This window comes from Amblyomma maculatum, chromosome 1 (assembly GCF_055883805.1).
Source record: "Amblyomma maculatum isolate TAMU_Amacu chromosome 1, ASM5588380v1, whole genome shotgun sequence".
Lineage (NCBI taxonomy): Eukaryota > Metazoa > Arthropoda > Arachnida > Ixodida > Ixodidae > Amblyomma > Amblyomma maculatum.
Genome location: NC_139344.1, coordinates 50,605,793 through 50,629,151, shown reverse-complemented (window position 1 = coordinate 50,629,151; position 23,359 = coordinate 50,605,793). Strand labels below are relative to the sequence as shown.

General features: G+C 47.3%; 1 protein-coding gene and 1 pseudogene across 1 annotated transcript in view; both read left to right on the top strand.

Annotated features, from left to right (window-relative positions):
- LOC146202352 (uncharacterized) overlaps window positions 1–14,462 on the top strand; it is a 91,765-nt pseudogene extending 77,303 nt beyond the window's left edge.
- A 765-nt stretch (window positions 14,463–15,227) lies between these two features.
- LOC146202351 (cytochrome P450 4V2-like) overlaps window positions 15,228–23,359 on the top strand; it is an 89,645-nt gene continuing 81,513 nt past the window's right edge. The window contains exon 1 of the mRNA XM_084584475.1: window positions 15,228–15,516. Coding sequence (XP_084440601.1) covers window positions 15,228–15,516 — 289 coding nt within the window. The remainder of the gene's footprint in view (window positions 15,517–23,359) is intronic.

The following is a 23,359-nucleotide window of genomic DNA, read 5'->3' as shown; positions in this document are numbered from 1 at the left end:
GAAGGGAGGGTAATCTTTCCAATAATTTGTCACGACGTTTGTTCTATACAGCACAACCCACTCGTCAGGATTATCGAAAATAGCGCAATGTCAAAAGTCAAGCACGCTTTGCCTTTTCGTAACTAAGCATCTCTGCATATGGCAACATTTTGTTCTGTCCGCCTCTTGTGACAAGTCCCACGTCAGAAGTCAATTTAATAAAAGAATGTTATGGTACTACAGCTTCCATATATACGTAAGTGGTCGATCTACTTTATTTTTTTTTTGTAACAGAGACGTAACATTGAAGAAACATTAGATTGCTTGTGATTTTGTCATCCGATTCGATTTCAATTCGCAGGAAAATGTCTTCACCAAGAAATTATTACTTGCTTGTTATGAGGAAACACTATTTGACGGTCACAGATATGTGCGACCTTTCACTGAAGACCTTCAGGGGTTCGCATCCAGCAGCGCCAAGGACACACAAGCATTACAGTGGGAATCAGGTCAAAAGTCACCATATCAAAACAAATAAAAATAAAATTCGAAGAGTTGAAACTGACCAATTATACGGCCGGTATTAGGTCAACCTGCTATGAATCAGTAGCCCCGCTCGCAAATGTTGATTTCAAATTTTTTACTTTACACGTAAGCCTCATCATATTCAATGTTGTTTAAAATTTATGTCGTCATTATGGCGTGTCACCGCACAGGACTTGTGCCATGACGTTTTATAGTTAGTGTTCTCGAGTGAAAAACCTTTTCTTTTTTTTTTCTTTTTTTGAGGTCGAGCGACCGACCTCGATCTCACAGTTTGAGTTTGAGGTGAGGTTGAGTGAGGTCGGTGGTGGCATCAGAAAAATTGAGGTGAGGTCACCTGGTCAAACCTCAACCTCAAGGCGTGAGGTTGAGGTTGAGTGAGGTCAGGAAATTTTTATTGAGGTTGAGGTGAGGTTGCACTTTTTGAGGTCAAATGCCCACCTCTGCTCATTACAAAGAATGCCTCTTACTGAAAACAGAGCTGTTATAAGGTAGTAAAGAGGAAGACGAGAAATACAGGTATCGCCGCCCCAGCCGAAACTCGCAACTAAAATTCACGTGACGCGCTGGGGATCCCGGAGGCTGACAAATGCGAATTACGTTGCCCGCTTGAATTCGGTCGTAGGTTTTGTCTCGAATATGATAACACGCTTTTATCATACGTAAACGACGGCGAAAAGATAACGTAAACGTTGCCGGGCAAATACAAAAATATACGTGGAGGCGCCACAGGTGCCCCGTTCAGTTTCGGTTATGTTCCGGCTCAGGCACTTCGTGCGTGCTCGGATAGTTTCAAGTTTGGACCTGCAGCGTCTGAATTACGAGCTTGTAGCAGCAGATGCGCCTGGCTTGTTCACATTTGAGCATTCGGAGGCGCGAGCGAGCAAAATCCGCTGCCGCCGACACGCTCCTTCGTTCACACTTCTGAGCCAACATATCGCCGTCGTCGCCGCTTCGACTGCGAGCTCCCGTTAACCCTGGCCTGACCGCTCGACTGCAGCTACGTACGCCACGAAAAGCATACACATGCTAAGTGCCTAAGGAAAAACGCATTATCATTCAATTGTTCACTAAATCATGGCACATCTGACCAACATATACTGCGTCAACAAGACCTTCAACGTGCTGTTTGCAGGCATCGTAAATAAAAGGAGCATATTTGCTGCTCATACCAAGGAGAGCGTCGATCGTATTCCAAATGCCATTGTTCCCCTATTGCATCCTAGCCTATTGCGCTGGTCGCCCGGCGAAAGAAGGGCCTGGGATAAAAAGTAAAAACTAAAAAATAACGAAGCACCAGAAATACATTAAAAAGCAAACAAAAATCAATTTGTAGAAAAAAAAAAAAACGCCACCAGCAGCTGCAGTCGAACTCACTACTGCTTGCTCCGTACCCCCGCTCTCCATGGGGAGCACGAAAGGCGCGCGAGCAAGGCGCCTACGTGCCCAGTGCTGCGCCCTTCGGTGATGCTCTGCTACCGAGGACGTAATTTTCGCTGAATATGGAGCTAAACCTTGAAGGAAAAAAGTGCGACGAAGCTTCAAAACTGGCAAGCGCCGCAGCGAGGACACTATTTTGCTGGTAACTAAATCTTATTTGTATGTAAACATTTCGGGAAACGTTGCGATGACCGAGGGCTCTGTTTGTTTATACGCAGTGCAAGAAGGAGCGCAAAAGCTTAAGAAACACGTAAAGTGTTGTGCATTACAAGCGCTCTATGTATTTTTTTCTTCCTATATGGGCCCATCGCTCAGCAAATTACCCTCTTTATCGTTTTATTTATTTCGGCTGTGGCCGTCACTTATTGTGAGCCGATGGTCGATGGCGAGTACGCTGCTGCCATGTTGGCCCCTGAGGGATGCTCGACGCCATGGGCCGCGCCGGCTCACCAGCAATCCCGGAGTCTCCACTTAGGTCATAGTGTGCGTCACTCTACCCGACTACGTAGTCGGAGGAAACAGTTTGACTTCGACCGGCGGGAACAAGAAAAACTCAATTTCTTATCACAATATCTCAGCAATTATTCAATTTTTTGCTGCCGGATATGCGGCGACAGTGTCACCAAATGTATAAGAATAACGGCCTGGGGGGCGAGTTGGTGCGTGATGGAATTGAACGGCGGCGCAGCACGGAAACCCTGTGTGTCCCCTCCTTGTCTGTGTCCGTTTCCGTGTTGCGCCGCCGTTCAATTCCATCATGCACCAAATGTAGTTTATTAGATTTTCATAACATCTTCGGGTGTCTTCAGTGTCCCTTTAACTCTACGGGGTTTCCTGGCACAAAAGTCGTGCGTGTCAATGTGGACTACCTATGTTGCCATAGAAGGGCACAATGAGCTTCAGTGGCTGAGGACCTACCAAAAGGAAAACCTAACCGCGTCGACTAAAAAATCTTGTCTCATTGTCTTCTATGAGCATCGAGTTTTATGGGAAAGAAACGAAAAAGAAAAAAACGGAAACGAAATGCCGCTCCTTTGTATTCAGAGTCACATGTCATAGTGACAGAAAATTCTGAGAAATATGAGTAACGCGAAATCTATCGGCATGACTAGCCGATCTTTCTAGTTTAAAGGGGTCGTGAAACGTTTTCCGGAAATTTTGCACGGCTTGCCTAAATGGAACCCTTATCCTGCATCATATAATATACCTCGATTCGTTTCATCACCCTCCTTGATTTAATAGCGACAAAAACAGAATTTCGGTTTCCTAGCGCGTGTCCTCCTCAACTCAACAGATACGTCATAGCGCTAAGCCAATGAGAAGCTCCCGTTGCCGGAGCCTGCTGAGCCAAAGTTGACCGAGCTCGGTGTATTTTAGAGGTTGTAATTGTGCCCTACTCTACGCTCACACAGGGTTTTTTAATATGGCCGACGTCCATGGAGGAAGAAATTTTTTTCTTCCTCCATGCCGACGTCCCAGGTTCCAGCGTCGCTGCTATGTCCATGGCACAACTCCGGCTTGCAGAAGCCCCGACCGCCAGCCTCCCGATCCCAGCCGTTTCGGAACTACGCATAGGTCTAGAGCACTACAGCATTGGCATTGGTATGTATGTCCGAGTCTTGCAGCCTAGCCTACGTTCGACCGTTGCGAGAGTGCGCAATCGCTAACCGAAGCTTTCGAACAGGTGCAGCTGCGGGCGGTGCGTGCCGATGCCGACTGCTCTTGAGAGCATCTGGCAAGATCCCGGCGGCGACTACGTAGTTGAAGCAGCCGTCTGGGTGTTTCCGGTTTCCCGCTTTCCGTGTAGTGCCATAGTTCAGGTCATCGAGCCGGGGCACGACATCGCAGCCGCCATGCGCTCACCGCTGTTTCTTGCTCAGGTGCTGTCCTGCGTCCTCTTCTCTTGGTCTCCCGTGGATCCATCATCACTGGATGAGGCATTCAAGCATGCGCCTATCCATTTCAACCTCAGCTCAATTGTTGCCGATGATGCTTCGATAGCAAGTTGCTGCGTCCCGCCTCTGCATCTGCCTCCCAGTTTGGCTCCGACTACGCTGGTGGTCTGGCAACACGGATGCACGTGCAGCACTATCTTCGAGGGGCGGTTATTTATTCGTCAGTTTCAAGCCAGCCAGCTGGGGCACGACATCGCAGCCGCCATGCGCTCACCGCTGTTTCTTGCTCAGGTGCTGTCCTGCGTCCTCTTCTCTTGGTCTCCCGTGGATCCATCATCACTGGATGAGGCATTCAAGCATGCGCCTATCCATTTCAACCTCAGCTCAATTGTTGCCGATGATGCTTCGATAGCAAGTTGCTGCGTCCCGCCTCTGCATCTGCCTCCCAGTTTGGCTCCGACTACGCTGGTGGTCTGGCAACACGGATGCACGTGCAGCACTATCTTCGAGGGGCGGTTATTTATTCGTCAGTTTCAAGCCAGCCAGCTGGGGCACGACATCGCAGCCGCCATGCGCTCACCGCTGTTTCTTGCTCAGGTGCTGTCCTGCGTCCTCTTCTCTTGGTCTCCCGTGGATCCATCATCACTGGATGAGGCATTCAAGCATGCGCCTATCCATTTCAACCTCAGCTCAATTGTTGCCGATGATGCTTCGATAGCAAGTTGCTGCGTCCCGCCTCTGCATCTGCCTCCCAGTTTGGCTCCGACTACGCTGGTGGTCTGGCAACACGGATGCACGTGCAGCACTATCTTCGAGGGGCGGTTATTTATTCGTCAGTTTCAAGCCAGCCAGCTGGGGCACGACATCGCAGCCGCCATGCGCTCACCGCTGTTTCTTGCTCAGGTTGGTTACCGGTTTCCCGCTGTATGCTATTGCAGTTCCAATCGATGTATTATTGCGGTGTCGTGCCCCGACGGCCTGCTTTGTGGTATGAAAAAGTGTGCTGCTATGTGGAAGTATGGTCATGCTCTCCTATGCCAAATTTTACTGTTATTATCTGGTGACGTTGAGAGCAACCCCGGTCCCGATTACGATGCTCCTCAGTTTAGTTCGGATAGCGAAGCTATTGCTGGGATTTACGCAGTATTGAAACGTCTAGAACTACGTCAGACGCAGTTTGTTCAGGAACTCCACATGCTCAAACAACAGCAGAGCGCTACAAGTGCGTCTTTGCAAGGCTTCCTGGGCAGTGTCTCTGCGTTAGAGACCGACTTGCATTCCTTACGGCAGACTGCAAATGCTCGTACTTCGAATGCATTACCCTGTATTGACACCTTATCCAGCGATATTGCGCGTCTTAAGGCTTGTTTTGAAGATGCATCCAATAGGTCCCGCAGAAATAACCTGCTTATTCTAGGTCTAAAAGATTCCGCAACAGAGAGTTGGTCTGAATCTGAAAAAAATGTGCGCGCTTTCTTTTCCTCTTTTCTTCTCCAAGATGTTCCTTCTGAAAGTATCGAAAGGGCTCACCGAATAGGTCGCTTTGTTGAAGGCAAAACCCGACCTATTGTCGTTAAATTTTGCAGTTATAAGGTCAAGGACAATATCTTATCGTGTGGTTTTAGGCTCAAGGATACTAAGTTCGCCTTGCGCGAAGACTTCACGCCTGCGGTTAGAAAGGCACGTTTCAAGCTTTCACAATACGCTCGTGATCAGGCTTTTCCTTCGAAGTTGCGATTTGATAAGCTTTTCGTAAATAAAAAGTGCTTTGTCTATGATTGTGAACATGACCGAGTTGTTGATATTAGGGAATAGCAAAAAGGGAGGCAACTGCCCGCTCACCAGCATGGGCCTGATCTTCATTCTACGCCTTCGGCATCATCAAATTCTGAATTGACAATTCTCATCGTGAATTGCAGGAGTATAAAAAATAAAACTGATGAATTTGCTGCCCATGTTTCCTCCGTTAAGCCTCATGTTATAATTGGCACTGAATCGTGGCTGGATGATTCCGTTCTGAGCCCGGAAGTTTTCCCAACTGGTTATAACGTGTATCGTCGTGACCGACACTTGCATGGTGGAGGGGTATTTCTGCTAGTTGAGGAATGCTTTCGCTCTTCAGCAATAACAGCGCCCCTAGTTGGCTGCGAATCAGTGTGGTGTAACCTACGCCTAAGCAATGGAAGGGACCTGACTATTGGTTCCGTCTACCGTCCCCCTTCCACTACCAACCCTGACATTTTCAGATCACTGTCTGATTTCTTGTTTGGCTTAAAAAATGACTTTCTGTTTGGCGGGGATTTCAATATGCCTGATTTCAAATGGGTTGACTACAAACCTCTTCGTACGAATCAATCTTCATTGTCTTTGGCTTTTTGTGAATTAATTACTACTAATGATCTATATCAGTACGTCACTGAGCCTACTCGGGAAACTCAGCACTCATCTTCACTGTTAGATTTACTGTTCTGTAACCGACCATCGGTGGTGCGCGGCACTGTTATCCTACCAGGAATAAGTGATCACAGTTGTGTTGTTGCTAATGTTAGGCATTTTCCTTATTTAATTCCAAAAGGTCTCCCTAGGAAAGTCTTTGTTTTTACCAGGGGCGATTATACATCAATGAATAACGAACTTGCTTCCTTCCTTCCCAATTTTATTACTCTAAGTCAGAGTTTAGACTGCATTTCACTCTGGGAGGTATTCAAAAATAAATTGGGCAGCCTAATTGATCAATACATCCCAACAAAACTTCTTTCTGGTAAGCGGCGCCGCGACAAACCATGGATCACGAGACAAATCAGACGGCTTGTCAGGAAAAAACATCGCCTTCTTCAATCGTATAAAAAGAATCGTTTCCCTGCTGTATTGCAGTCAATTCAGGCCCTTGGCAGTACACTAAAGACTGAAATTAAAGCTCATAAGGATAACTTCTTTAATAATCTGGGTTCTAAACTGCGTAGTAATCCCAAGGAATTGTGGACGTTTCTGAAACACAACGGACGCGAACCAGTCGGAATCCCAAACTTAGACGTTGATGGTGACCTTGTTAGTACTAATGGTGATAAAGCCTGCCGTTTTAATGCATATTTTCAGTCTGCCTTTGCGCCAGCGTACATCGGTGAACTTCCGAACACTCGTGATTCTATTACAGAAACCATGCCTGAAATTGTTTTTACTTATCAGGGTGTTTTAAAACTGCTTAATAACATCAGGACCGCTTCCGCCAGCGGCCCTGATGGTGTACCTACCTTTGTTTTAAAATCATGTGCGAACGAAATTGCTCATTATTTAGTCACCTTGTTCCAAACATCGCTTAACTCGGCATGTTTGCCAAATGACTGGAAAAATGCTAATGTTGTCCCAGTGCATAAAAGCGGTTCGAAAATGTCTGTTGTTAATTACCGACCCATTTCTCTGACTAGCGTGTGTTGTAAAACATTGGAACATATAATTTACAGTGCAGTCATGAAACACCTTGACTCTCATGACTTCTTTACGCCAGTTCAGCATGGCTTTAGAATGGGTTTTTCCTGTACCACCCAGTTACTTGAGTTCAGTAATGATCTGTTTTCCTCTTTTGACCACGGATATCAAATTGATTGTGTATTTCTGGATTTTAAAAAAGCCTGTGATTTTGTACATCATGTGCTATTATTACATAAGTTACGTTGCCTTGGTCTGCATCCCAATATCCTCGACTGGCTTCATTCATATCTCCAGGACCGCATGCAGCGTGTTGTAATTAACGGTTGTAACTCCGATTCCGTAAACGTCTCCTCAGGTGTGCCCCAGGGGTCTGTCCTTGGACCCCTTCTTTTTCTCATCTTTATTAATGATATTGTTCTTGACCTCACCTGCCAAGTTCGGCTATATGCTGACGACTGTGTGCTTTATCATGTTGTGGAAAGTTCTTCTGACGCATTAAAACTTCAGCGAGACTTAAATCTTATCCAGCACTGGTGCTCAAAATGGCAAATGTCTTTGAACATTTCAAAATGCAAGCTTATCTCGTTCACTCGTAAGCGTTCCCCTCTACCGTCCTGCTACTCAATAAATAATGTTCCCCTGCAAAAAGTTTCTGAATATAAGTATCTCGGCGTATATTTCACCTCTAACCTTACGTGGACGAGACAAGTTGAGCATATTACATCGAAAGCCTGCAGAATGTTTAATTTTTTAAAGCGTAATTTCAGCAAAGCGCAGTCAAATGTCAAGCAGCTCCTGTATTTCACTTACATAAGGCCAATTCTTGAATATGCATGCCCTGTATGGGATCCCCAGTTTATTTACTTATCAGACATGCTCGAACGCGTCCAAAATAATGCTGCCAGATTTGTGTCTAATAATTATAATTTTTCATCTAGTGTCACGTCTATTAAACATCATCTTGGTTGGGAATCTTTAGCTCACCGCAGAAAACATTTCAGACTGCAGATCATGTATCGCATTTATTTTGGAAAGTTCAGCATTGACAAAGACCGGTACCTGCTTCAACCTCACTTTTTTTCTAGACGACTTGACCATCAGTGGAAGATCCGCGAAATAAAATGCCGGACAGATGTGTACAAAACCTCGTTTTTTCCACTGACGATCAATGAGTGGAACCGGCTGCCAGCTGGCATCACTGAGTGTTGCACTGAAAATTTATTTCGGGCTTTTTTATCGGATGTGTGACGTGGCGCCCAGTTCTCTTGCGTGTGTTTCCTTCATTACTTTGTTTTTTGAGTGTTTTCATCACTTTGTTCGTCGCGCAGTTGCCCCCTTTAGATGCATGTTTTTCTTTCCGCATTATCACTTGTGTCCTGTTATTTTCTTATTTTCTTCATTTTTATGTATTTTATCACTGGCGTTCCCAGCAAGATTACGTGTCATCTCTCCCCCTGCAATAATGCCTTCGGGCGCTGCAGGAACTTGTAATAAATAAATAAATAAATAAAATAAAGGAAGCGAAGCTCGACACGCTATTCTCAACGATGCAGCGCGGAGGCGAGCAATATACCTATACGAGTACGCGCCGCGGCGCCCGCTCCTGAAACACTCCACCCACCACTCGGATTGAACACACTCGTCGATTTCTTCGACCTGAAACCGTATTTACATCGTATCTTTAATGACGCCAAGAATAAAGAAAAAAAAATACAGCAGCGGCCGCACAACCAAGTTGTACCGGTGGTATGTGACTGCTCAAGACGTTGTTGTGCTCCATCATGAATGTTCACACGCACAAAAAAAGAAAACAACAACAAATAAGATTGGAACCATGGTCATTTGGAGTACACGGCGGAGCGAGGTTAGTCGTCGTTACCGAAAATGAACTCGAGTGTCACCTCTCGTTCTGTTCCAGCGCGCAGCGAGAAGCAGACACCACCCGTCTTCCTCCGCCGCCGCCGACCGCGCGTCACGTGACAGCAACGAGAGACTGCCCGGGTACAGATTGTTAAAGAAATGCGTTTGCGTGAGCGAGTAATTGATATACTATTTTTTTATTTGCTAACTTTAACATAAACCTATTGTATTAAGGGAAATAATGATTAATATCTGCGTTTCCAAACGGCTAAACATGACGTAGCCGAGTACTTCTAATTCCGGCTAACAGGGTCGCATGGTCGCTTCAGGAACGCAAAAATGCTGTGATTTCAGAATGGTATTAATAAATGCAGAAGCAATATTTCGACGAGATATTTTGGAATCGGCATGCTTAATGTTTACCGAAGCAAGAAAAATTGCAACTGGGCAGCTACATTTTCGTTTCACGACCCCTTTAAAGCATGGCAATTGTACTCAGGCTGGCGCTCTACGAAGAAATGCTAATCCCCTCACCGTTATCGATTCATGCAGTGTGAAACGTTTCAAAGATTGAGGAAAATATTGCTGTTGGGAATATTAAAAAAAAAAAAAAAACGGTAATTGTGGTCGGGCCGGAACAAAGGGTTATGATAGCTACGTTTCAGACTGCCGAGATGCGAAATATAAATCGGAAGTTATCGATGCTCGCGGGCTACGTTATGAGCAGTTGGTCGTATACGAATAAACTGCGTTTTTTGAGTTATTGCAAAGAAGAAAAAAAAAGAAAGAAAAAAGCAACGAACAGGACCAGAAACACCTCTAGTTGTCCAGCAGTAGCAGGCCAGAAGGTTAAAACACTTTGAACGCTCAGAGGATTGGAAATAACGCATCTTCGAGAATATATGTGACGTCACCGTATAAATCTTATCGCTGTTTAATGACGCAGTTTTTCAGTCGCTCCGAGCTTGCGCCTCTGTCATTGGTTTACCTCTGCTGCTCCCTTCAGAGCGCCTATTGTGAGCCGCTGCGTCGTGTCGCACTTTTCTTTAACGCGATAGCGTTGAAGTCAACGTTGACCGAAAATACGGCGTTGGCGTTGTGCGCGAAGAATCACGAGTTGGCAGGCGGTAGCTGGCAGCTAACATGACCGCACACTGAGGGAACGTAGCGTTCCCTGTAATAACGTTTGACGGGAGCTTCCAACTCGAGCCCCTCCTTCCATACAGGAGAGTATGCCAGAATAAACCTGCCAGGACCCTTGTCTTCACGTTACCTCTGGGCAACACGGGCACGTTCATTAGCTTGGTTAAGGCGGGGCGTTATATGTGGGCAGGTACCCTACGCTATCGCGTCGTACCCTGAAAGGAGGAGCTTAAGTGTCCTCTATAATTTTTTGCTCACAACGCCGACCCCGCATTTTCGCCGTAACGTCCTCTTTAACGCTGTCGCGTTAAAAAAAAAAAAAAAAAACATAAAAGTGCCCAGCCCGTGAGTAACCATTACAGGACAAACACAAATTCGTCGCGCCTTTCGGGAATGCATCGCGCATTGCGTTAAGTTGCACTATGTGGTAGTAGCACATTGTTACACCTCGACAAAATTCATTCTGGAGCATATAGTTCAAGCGCGAGGAAACAGAACGTCTAATACGCCGTAACATCGCTTAAGCACATTCGCAAGTGCTCATTACGACGAGTGCAGTGCATGAGCTTCAGCTGCCATAGGGCATGTGCATCTGCATCTCGCTCATCTAAAAACGTATAGGAAGAATGCTGAATACATACTATGAAAGTGCTCACATTATTGAATCCGCAAGGACTGCTTTGTTAACGGTAAACATTTAGACAAAACTTTTGTGCTGAATTTCCATGAGCCAGGATATCAGCGGAAAAGTACAGCCCAGTGTCAAGTTAGCATTGAAGTTCTCACAGGTCGCCAGCAAGGGGTGGTGATGGGCTGAAACATCCAACTCCTTTTCTAAACGTGTAGTCTCTTAGACGGAGCCGCCGTCAACATAAAGCCGGCGGACTCTCCGCCACGGCACTGCACGCATCTGTGAGCATATTGCTTTCGTAATGTAAGAGGCTGTCGATTTCAGATAGGAAGGGCTGGAAGAAACGTTTGCCTTGAGAAGGGCGCTGGAAAAGCTACTGGAACTTTGTGTAAACCGTTTATGCTCACTTTCCTCTCCGTTCGGCGCACACCGTAACGCGGAATTTTTCAAGGTCGACTCGCGTTTCTTAGTGCAACGTGCGACAGCCGCAGGAAGCCTTCCTGCGACACGTTCCGATCCGTCAACAGCTCGCACACGTCCAGAAGCGGCAAAGTGCGCAGGATGTAGTACAGAGCAGAGTCAGCACAGCCACACCACTCTCGGCCTGAGATACGCGTGCGAAGACCGGCCCGTACTGCGTTGGCCCCCCTCACGCGACCTCTCTGTCACGCTGCGCAGTCATTCGTCACCGCGAGGGCCGGCAGCAGCGACCGCGCGCGCTGAGAAGGAAGGATGCCGAAAAACAAAGTTGCCGGCCCCGGGGAGAGCCCCGCAAAGCCCTCGACAAATTCTTTGTTCTCGCGAAGCGCGACCGATGTTGTCTTTCGGCCAGCGCTTTTGTAGCGCGTGTGCGTGTGACTCAGAGAAACGGGAGAAGTCGGTGTAGCGGCCGACTTTATTTCTCGGAGGCGGCCAGCGGAAACGCGGGAAGATCTCGCGCGTCTCGTTTCGCGCTGATCTTTCGAAAGTGGGCTCCTTTCAATGCGCACGTGTAGTGAGCGTCCGGCTGCCGTACAGGAACGCTATAATAAGTGCGACGAAAGTCGCTGCGCGCCTAACCAGGTTTATGGCACGGATGGCTGTCCACTGCGTCACTATATCAAGGTCGCGTATCAACGAGGTCAGCAGCGAGGAGACGAAAAACATACGGAATGGACACGACTCTACGCCTTATCTAGAGCCGGAGAAGCGACAGCGACAGCTGGGCCGTCCCCTTTCCCATTTTCCGAATTTCCGCTCCCAATGCCGAGTACGGTCCAGCCCCATATCAATCCCGTGACCTCATAATTAAACGATAAAGCTCCCCCCACTCGCTTCAGGTGTATAGCATTCATATTAACCTGGAAGTGAAACCAGTTGTTTTCTGTCACGGCCAATGACGGCGATGCCACGGTAATCCCGCAGAAAATGCCGCGTGCGGCAGACACTAAACGCCTGAACTACTCAACCTATTCAGTGGTCGCTCTGCAATGAGATGTGGTATTTGAAAAACAGTTTCTTCAAACACGACGCTTCGATACAGGCGCAGGTAGCCAACAAACGACTGTCCTCCGATTTCCTTCAAGCTGCTTTGCTGAGTCGCACATCGCTATCGTCATTAAGCATCCATCACATCATGACAGCACGGCCGTGAATGCAGTAGTCGCCGCACCTTACAGTGCACTGATTAGGCACGGAGCTCTTACAAACACCGGTTTCATTCCTTTTCCATCCATTTTAAACTACTCTGACGAGTGTCGCTCCAAACTGGATGGAGGGAAGGATGCGCACTCGTGCAGCGAGAAAGCGTCGCCATGGCTCTCGTGTCAGCTCCCGTCATGTATAACTTCACAGAACAGTAAACATTAGAAATTAAATGCACATACGGACCTAAAAAACTTTACGATGGATGACACAGCAGAACCGAAACTTCAGAGTCCACTGACGTGTGTATGTTCGCTAGCTGCACGGGGAGGCTGGCAGCGGCGCGCACACCGAGTCTACAACGTGAGTGGTTGCTAGTCGCACACGAGCATCTGTCACGAGCTCCTGCGTCTAGCGCACGACGCCTTCTTCCGTCTGAAGGCTCGAGGTCCGCAAAATCAGGAGTTCTAGTTTCTGCCTCGTAGACAGTGCACCGAAAGGAGTGCACCGTCACCTGCCGGGTCAGTCACTTGCTCGGAACGGATGCTTGGCCCTGTTTGACTGACACCGGATATATTTACGCATTGGCACAACCGCTCGCACTCACTCACTCACTCACTCACTCACTCACTCACTCACTCACTCACTCACTCACTCACTCACTCACTCACTCACTCACACACACACTTTCACATTCACTCTTTGGCTCCCTCCCCCACTCGCGCACTCAGTCGTGCATTTGTTCATTTTACTATTCACTAACTCTTTGGCCCAACTGCTTGCTCACTGGCTTTCGATCTCACTCGACCGCTTTTGCTGACTTACTCTCTCTTTCTCGCTTCTATTTATCTCGATCAGTCTTCCGTCCATTCGCTCACCCTAGCCTTCAATCAATCACTCTCTTTTCACCGGCCCACTTACTCAGTCACTCCTGCTAACTTATTTGAGCACACTCCACCCCTCACTCAAGATTTCAGTCGCCCGCATAACTTATAACTCACTCGCGATCATTCACTATTTCACGGAAGTTTCACCGACTGGCCCATTCACCTATGTATACTTCCGCGCTTTGATTCTCTGTCTCGCTGACTCGCTCATTCGCTAGTTGCTCTTATTAACTCTCTCGCTCGCGCTTTCATAATTCACTCACTGTCTTATGCTTTCACTCCCGCGGAATGACTCTGTCGCCCACACTATCACTCACTCTGCCACACTCATTCACTCATTCACACTTTTGTTCACTCCCTCATCAAGTCCTTCCCTCCCTCCCTTCCTCACTCATCCTACTTCAGCTACCCTCGCTCACTTCTACACATTCACTCACTCCCTGGCTCACTCCAGAGTCCAATATGGACTCTTGTCCAAATGCAGGACTGAGACATATTGTAGGCGGGCGCCTACTCAGACGTTTGCGGAAGGCTTCCAACAGCGTCTTCCCGGTGGATATGCAAACTAGGGACGTCACCACGGTCGTGAACTACAGACGCGTGCACTAATTCAGAAGAGCAGAGTACCGCTGCTGCGCCGAAAAGCAAGTGTATGTGCAAAGGCAGCTGTTGTCTGTTCTCGTGCGTGCGCTGGTGCGTGTTACGTTGAAGGCGCACACCAGCTGCCGCCGACAGGCAGTGAAATCCATCGGGGCTGTTGCCGCCGCTGGAACGAGGCGAGCGGTCGTCTTGACCTTCTTTCCGCCGCTGCGCCGGCGCAACTTTCACCTCCGCCGTCACCCACCGTTCACTTTCCCTGCCGTGTCTGCTCTCTCGCAGTGCTCACGGCGTAACGTACGCATCGAGGAGGGGGGCTGCGGGGGTGAGGAAGGGGGTCTGACGGCAGAGAGAGTGCGCGACCGATGGATGAACTCGCGCATGGGGCGCACTTCGAGAGTAGCTCCCACACCGACGGCGGGCGGGGGACAGTAGTGAGGGACGACGTTAGCGGCAGCTACCTGTGGAGGCAACGGCAGAAGTAGCGTTGTTTGTTATTCGTGTGCTATTTTTCCGCCACTCCTTGTAAATGAGCTAGCCGTGTCATCGTCACCTCTCCTCGATCGAATTTAAAAAAAAAAAAAAAAAAGCACGGAACTCTTATCAAGGCCAAAAGATTGGGAAGTGCTCTGGACTCATCGACATCGGTAGTGCGAGAGCAGAAGCATCGTCCTCGACGCGTCACCAAAGGAGTCCCACATGAGCGGAGCCACCGTTCTTCGGCCAGCCGTCAGCGGCGCACGCTGCGAAGCCTGATCGACAACTGTTTCCTCGGGTCCGACTCGTCTCGACGCTAGAGGCTGAAGACGACGTAACATTCTCGACGCCTTAGAGTCAAGCTCGTCGAGCGGACTTCAGTGTAAACGTCTGCAAGGGGGTGGTGAGTGGCCAGCTTTCACACAACTAACCAAGGAAAACTGAGCTCACCTTAGTCACCCCAAAAACAGTTGGAAGATTCTGCTCCTTGACGTGCTCAACTGGCGACCATCGCCCGAAACCGTGAGCGGAAGGAAGGATAGAGCGAACCGCCCCGCGTGGAGTCTGGAGGAGAAACCAAGTGGACTTCAGCGCGAGACTCCCATCGACGGCCTACCCGATGGATTGTACGTGGTGAGACTGTGTCCCGCTCTGTGCCATTGACCAGCGTAACTGAAGGCAACTCTGAGCAGAGAGCCGTTGAGTCGCAACCAAGCGTTGGCGATGCTTAACATCGTGGCGAGCACGTTTTCGGCCGTCTCCAGCGCCACGTCGGCCTTTTCATGGCGGTACGTGATGCTGCTAACTGTGACCACGGCCACCCAGCGCGTGCTCCTCGCTACCATCGCAGTGGCCGCGTGCGTGGTCGTCTGTCAGGCCCTGCATCGCTTCTACCGGCTCTGGAAAGTGCTGCGCCCCATGGCGGGACCGCCGGACTGGTTCCCGCCACTCTTCAACGTCAATTGCCTTAGGGCCGCGGCCCGGTACAGAGGCATCTTCAACACTTCCACAGGTACGTGTTCTCGCATAGAAACTCTGTCCCAGCATGGCAAGTTGCCGTCATGGGTGTGCTGCTTACGACACCCGGTAATGTTCACATGGTCCTATGGTGCTTTAAGTTACTTTTCGTTTTCGTTTACTATCCTATCAGTAAACATCGCTGCACTAGTGTCTCGCTCTTCTATGTATTGCATTTTTTACGCGCGTGTGTATGTGTGTGTGTGTGTTTGTGTGTGTGTGCGTGTGCGTGGGGGGGGGGGGGGGGGTCATTGTTAAAACACTAAAGACAAGGTAGTAAAAACGTAGTAACAAGACCGTTACTACATTTTTGCTACGTGTCAGTGATTCCTCGCTATCGCGGTTGAAAAATCAAACTCATACACATGCGAGCTGTACCATGAATGTTACAAAGCTCTATTAGTGATATTACTGCACGGATTGCAGAGCAGCCCAAACTAGAGTGTTTGCTAAGAGCACAGGAAACTCCCGTAATAATAACCACGGTGGCGCAATTTTCTTTGTTTGCGACCCCATGTTTCTTATACAGAACCCAGAGCGCATGAATAAAATTTTGAATGTTCCCTGAACTAGCAAAAAAAAAAAAAAAAAAAAAGCTGCGTTGGTATTGATCATACTTGGCTTATTGCACCTTCCGAATGTCACCGACCGTCTCTTACGGGTTACCAGCATATACTCTGTGAGCGGCTAAGACGACTGGGGCCAACAGTTGCTAACGCCAAGAGGAACACGGCAATTTGTGCTTCTCTTGTAGTGAACGACTGCTGACGTCTACTGTTCGCGCACCTGACGAACCTCCGGCATTCCTATGTGTCTCTTCATATCCTAGTCTATTTCTGAACAGCACTTGCGGCTATATATACGCACGAAACAAAGATGCCTGAAAGAACCCATGTTTTTATTTGCACGCGTAATAGTAAATTTTAAACGTTATCTGCTTTGCCACCGGCTCGGCTTGAGGTATTTTGCGTGGGTGATTGAGGCCCTCATGAGCCCAAAACAGGTGACCGAGTTGGGCCCCATCTTGTGGTATTCTAGTGAGTTACATGTTGGGTACACACACAAAAAAAGTAATAGCAAATGAGTTTAAATTTTCTACTTAGCAGCGGCTATGGTGGAAATGAGGGTCACTTTGTTGCGAAATGTTTTGATAGCGGTTCTGAGCAAAAAATATTACCATGTACAGGAAATGCCGACGAAGACAAAAGAGGCTGAGAGGTAACGGAAAGGTTTCGCAATATGACGCATACATCGGGGACAATCTTTACACAACAGGCCGTTTGAGTGGTTTTGAAACAAAAAGACCGTCAGAAAATCGAGCTACGAAGTGCTCCGCAACCGTTGGTACATTTTCTAGCGCGAATAAGCAAGAAAGCTTCAAAAAAAAAAAAAAAGAAGAAAACGACAGTTATCAGGCACTTGCCTAGAGAGAACAGGGGCAGACGTGTCAGTTATATCTTGTGACCTCAATTCAGGGCCAACTTCATTCACGCAACGATATATTATAACACACTTGCTCCGTATTGCGGGGCATGAACCTAGAAATTTATATTTCTCGTATGTGCCTGTCAGCCTAAACTACATTGCTAATAATCACTTGTCAAGCACAATTAATCAATCACTTTCGATTAACAGTTCCGTTCCTCTCCTACCACAATTTTCTACGCACTACTGTTCCAGTTTGGTGCATCTTCGGACACTTCAAGAACAACAACATTTTGCTATGATGCTATGAGACTAGTGTTGTGAGGTTTGTCATCGGCAGAAAGAGAATGCACAGCGGACACAGAACACTGTGCAGCAAAAGCACCTATGCTACCCGAGTGCTCAATTTACGCGATATAATCCTTACAACTGGAGTACAGTCACCTCTCTAACTACATATCAAAGTTACGCGGTACGGTCATGTATCATATTTTGTTGGCCCACGAGGTGAAAAGGCGCAATGCGCTATACTAATAATCAACGTGAAATACGGTACGGAAACGAGGCAAAGAGACGTTGACAATGCCTAGAAAAGGCGAAGGCCGTTGCGAAGTATCATGCATGCCACAGAATATTTTTTTCGTCTTCAAATGCTGGCGGTTAGGCAAACGGGTCCTATTTCATGGAGGTGAGGATAACATTAAGGCTGTTTCGAAGTACTAGCGCCGCTAGCCTTGTAATAAGTACGTATACCGTTATTATGCGGTATGTATACTCTCCCTAGCCCTTTAGCACTGCTGCGGTTGTTTCTAGCTAATGAAAATGCAGATCATTTTTGTTATTGAGACTAATTTTGTACTAGTACGTAGTTTCCACTATATGCAGAGCTCCAACTATGCTCATTTTAGAGCCTGTGTTGCTTGCATCCCACACAGGGACTGCAAGAGGCCGCAAAGTTGGGCGAAGCGCCCCAGCAGTGAAGCGGAAAGAATTGATGCACTACAAGGCTAGTTTATGCTTAATTGGAATGTATAAACTATATACATAGTCCTGGTCGAGAGACCTTCACGGTATCGTGTTACGTAGCTACCGCATTGGCTCTCATCGCCGTGTCTTTGTACTTCCGAATACGGCTCTTGAATGCCGATTGAGTCAGCTTTATGTTATGGCGGACCAGAAGTGCATACATAACTGCGTAGAACTGCTTCATAATTACTGCCAAAACTGTTCCTCTTAAATATGCCTAGTTGTAGAAAAGGTCAGCCGGGTAACTTCATTACTGCAGTGCCCATGCTTTTCCAAGCATGTTGCGTGCCCAAGTGTCGCTATCCTCGGACTGGTACCTGGCAATTCAAGCAAGACGCAAAGCGAACTTATAACACGCGCAAGCTTCATTAACGTCTAACTTGAATTGTCGTTTCCGCTCCACTTCTCCTGCCTTTATCTACAAGAGCGTATTGTGTATACCGTGCTTCGACGTTTTACAGTACCTATCTTTTTATCTCCTTAGTCAGAACACTCTTATATGACACGCTGAAGAAGGGAGATGCTTCTTTATGGCAAGCTTCAATTATTTCATGCGTACAAGTCAGCACTTGTTGCTTGTCTTACATCGAAGCCTTTGGCTTCGCTCAAGCACACGCAGAAGGTGTCCCGTCATCCCTAGCGCCGTTTCACTCGATTCATAAGCATGCACCAACCAGCCCGTATTTGCCCTCTTCTGGAACGCAAGCGTCTTTGAACACAGCATGCCCCACTCTGGTTAATTGTATTTGATGGGTAATTTTATTGGTTAGGAATTGAATCAAATTCTCGCAGGAGGAATCTAATGATTTATCTCTCTCTCTCTCCTATATCGGAAAAAGTAGGCAGCTCACATTCCAGCAAGAAAACGAAAAGAAAAAAAAAATAATAGCGTACGTGACAAACTGGGCGTGAGTGACGTATTCATGAAATTGGCTTGGTAATACTACGAGCACGACTTCTTATTCAGGGTGAAACGTAATTCAAAGGAAAGTTTCCCACCAAATTTCTCTTTTTAACGGCATGAAGTAGAAGAACACGTTTTTGTTGTTTTTTTTTTTGTTATTATTCTGTTGCTCGGGTTGTTCGCTCTACGCTCCCAGTGTTTTAACAAATTAGGAGCATGGAACATAGGCGCGATGAATAGTGTGTCAGCGCATTTCATTACAGTGAGTCTGCTATTGACAAGGTTGGCAAGCTGAAATCTTGCAAATACACGCACGGAGGAATGGTCAGAATGCGTATATCCCTTATCATCATCATCATCAGCCTGACTATATCCACTGTAGGGCGAAGGCTTCTCCCATATTTCTCCAATTAACCCGGTTCTGTGCTAGCTGCATCCACTTGGCCCCTGCGAACTTCTTAACCTCATCCGCCCATCTAACTTTCTGCCGCCCCCTGCTACACTTTCCTTCCCTTGGAATCCAGTTTGTTACCCTAAGCGACCATCGGTTATCCCCTCTTCGCACTACATGTCCTGCCCATGCCCATTTCTTCTTAATTTTCACTAGAATGTCAATAACTTGAGTTTTTTCTCTGACCCACTCTGCACGTTTCCTATCTCTTAATGTTACCCCTACCATTTTACGTTCCATAGCCCTCTGGGTTGTCCTCAACTTAAGTAGAACCCCCTTGGTTAGCCTCCACGTTTCAGCCCCATAGGTGAGTACAGGTAAGATGCAACTATTGTATACTTTCCGCTTGAGGGATACCGGTAAGCTGCTAGTCATAATCTGTGTTTGCCAAATGCGCTCCATCCCAATCTTATTCTTCTTGTTATTTCTTTTTCATGGTCCGGATCTGCGGTTACTACCTATCCTAAGTAGACATATTCGCCTACTACTTCCAGTGCTTCGCTACCTAACGTAAACTGCTTTTCCTTCCCGAGGCTGTTGAACATCATCTTAGTCTTCTGCATACTGATTTTTAAGCCTACCCCTCTACTTTTCCTGTCTAGGTCATCAATCATTATTTACAGTTCATCCCCTGAGTTACTTAGCAAGACATCCCTTATGATGTTTCGTATCAATCAGAAACCATTTGTTTGATTATTGGCAGAGTAACTGCGCAAATGCAAACTAGGACTTCCTTTCACGAAAACCTGAGGATATTAGCCTCGAGTCTTTAGGCCGCTACTGCTGGTGTTGACCGGAATTGTATTCCTCACGCCTCCGGAGACTTCGAGCGTTAGGTTTTTTTTAAGAGCCGCAGTACACGGTAAACCAGCGAACCGTGTGACCTACAAACTTTTCACGACAGCTGCACGTGTAGTGCTCCGAATACATGGTGAAATTTCGTATGAATGAACCTTGAAATACCAGCGTATTTATTTGATTACAAAAACTTCCTAAGGTGAATCCAACATGAGTAATGAGGTCAACCAAAGAATGGTTGGGAAGTATTACTCAAAACACCCATCGCGCAATAAATTAAAGCGGTTTTTTTGTTAATGAACGTCAGCCGAACACACATATTCAGAAGCTCGGAGGAAACGCCATTGTCAACGTGCAAAGATCTCTCTCTTTCTATCTCTCTCTCACTTTTCCATTCCCTCACTGGGATCATATATCAGGCGATGCTACGGTGCCTCCGCAGTTGCCATACGTTGCACGCCCAAAACGCGCGCTCGGAGGAGGAATGCCCGCATTTCCGTTTCTGAGGCGTCCGCCGCCGAAGCCTCGTCTTTTCCTGGTGCGCCGCATATGTACACAGAGAAATTCAGCGGAGCCTTTTGAGAGCGCTTTTTAACTTACGCGCATGACTGATGTTGCTTTTTCGCCACTTGTTTTCTTTTTTTCCCTCTCCAACCTTCCACAACCTTCCGCGGTTGTCACACGGATTTGGGAACGAGAGAGGAGAGGGCTAGTGGCAGCTTCTTTCTTTTTAGGCGTTTTCTCTTTTCCCTTCTATTTTGCAGTTCAAGTTTCGCGCAGCATTTGTAGTTTCTTTCTTTCCAGGCATTTTCATTCCTATTTATTTCCCATTCCGCTGACTCGTGATACCCTCTGCGTCTGGAAGTCAGTGTGCGAGAACATGTTTTATGTAACAGCTTTGCCTGGAAGTGAAAGCCTGCGTGCGACAGCGCGCTTCGACAAACTGTCCTGCCTTTCAGACGGCTTCTTTTTTTCCGCCCGGCCGAATATTGGTCCCGCAAAGCGACGTTTTCCTTCGGCGTCGACGGCGGTCCGCACACACGTCCGCTGTGCTCGGTGTTGACGTTGCGTCACCGCACGAGTTTGCATAAGGTGGCGAGCTGCAGGGAGAGAGCAAAGTTTGAGCCAATAGAATACGTTCATCCCGTGCAATTCTGCGAGTGTTGCGGCACGAGGAAGATTTCGCGTTGGTCCTGCGGCTACAGCTCGCCGCGTTGCCAGTCCATGCTCTCTTCCCGCTTACTTTTCTAATGAGCCTTTTCCAGACAATGCACCACCGTCCTTACCTTATTCTTAGGTGTGTGCGAATAGTACAGTTTCTTTTCCTAACTGAATTGCATTCGAATAGTGTAGTCTCAGTGCCGAAACGAATATTAATCGAATAATCATAGTACTGAATCGAATAGTAATCGAATATTTTCACAATTGTACCCTACTAGTTAGAATATTGGGATATTTTAAAGGAACAATAATGCGAAACATTGAAGCACCACTGGCGGTGCTGATTGTGGAGTTAAGGCAATAGCTATTAATGGAATGCTTCACTGCATGGTCACTATTTAGCGGCCGCTTGACATGAATTCAGTATATTAACTTTGTTTGTGCCCGTGGAGGAATACGTGTTGAAAAATTGCCTTTTCCTACTGATGATGAAAGAGAATAAACTAGAATCTCACTTAAGGACAGGAGACGGGCGGCAGCTGAGTGTGAGCCATGGCCTCTGAGATGGGTAATCAAAGCAATGCTTGTTGAACTTGACTTGGTCCCGCCTCGTTGTTCTCTCGTAAAGGCCGTGTTTTGGTATTATGAACTCTGCAGCACGAATGGATTACGTAGCGACACTGAACCCTTCATTCCACGCATACTAATCGCTGCGGGATGGTACGTGGACTGGGTTAAGGCTCTGTTTTTCGAACTTTTGTTGAAAGAAAATACGACTCCACGGTTTATTCGAACATATTGCCAATTATTCTAAGCGTTTTCGCGAATTTGATTACACATTCGATTTGGTTCGAATAACTTTCAGCATTCAGAGGTTGATTCGTTCGAATAATCGAATACGAGGATATTCGGTTCGCTGTCCGAAAATCTGGAATGCTCACATACCCCTACTTATTCCCCAGTTAGGATTCTTCTACTTTGGTGGGAAACATGCGCGTCATTTTGTCGCTGGCACTCAAATGGCGCAAACGTCCGTAAGATTCAACTTAGGAGCTAACAATATAAGCTGTTCTAAATCAATGTTCCCTTATAAAAGAGGTCTCAGCTGTTGTGACATCAAGAATTAACACGGGGAAATCGTAAGTCTGGAGATATGGACACGTCTGAGATAAGACGAGATCCGTTATCGCGCCGCTTATCGCACGCCACGGCACGGAGCTGGACAAAGGAGAAGAGGGTGGCACTAGGCGCCTCAGCGCGAGCAGCGCAATAATAATAAAAAGAAAAGACAGTTTGAACTCGAACACTGTCGGAGCTGGTTATTCCTCGTCTTAGCTCCGACAGACGCAAGCTGTAAAAGCACTCTTCCTTAATTCATTCAGCGACTTCAGATTTGCCGCTAACTAATGGTGAAGCGGGAGCCGTTGATACTTTAATGTGGCCGAGAAGAGTGTGTAGCTTTAAACCGAGAGGTTGTTGCGCGCGAGGCCTTACCTCAGACTACATCGGTGCGCTCAAAATTGTGTCTACGGAAGTGCTAGAAACTATTGCGTTTTTACATGTGACGGTACTAAACGGGAGTGAGAGGCACACGACCAACATATCAGGAGCAATGAGAAGGTTTTTCTCGGTGCCTTCGTCTCTGTCCTTTTGTAGAGCCGTGCGGATAAGTTAGCACGGTAGTTCCCACCTAGGGTCTCACCAAATGCCCCCCCCCCCCCCCCCCCCAGCAAAGGAACTTCCTTAGCTCGCAGTACTGAACACAGGTGAGTAGTGAGCCGCAAGAACACTTCTTTATTGCGACCCGCACTCTGTCCATTTTCACATAAGCTTGAGCCTCCATGCAAGCAGTGCATCGTTCTTTCCCCAAATATAAACTTGCGCACCTTGCAGGAAACAATGGATAAATCTGGGGCCAGTAGTCATGCGCACGCTCATATTACGGCACGATGCACGAAGTATAATGGAAAATGCGATCCACTTCCAGCTTCTACGCATCGCTGAGCACGTACGAGCATATACATCTACACTTTGTGCGTTATCCGTTACAGTGTGGCACCGCTCCCCCGGGGG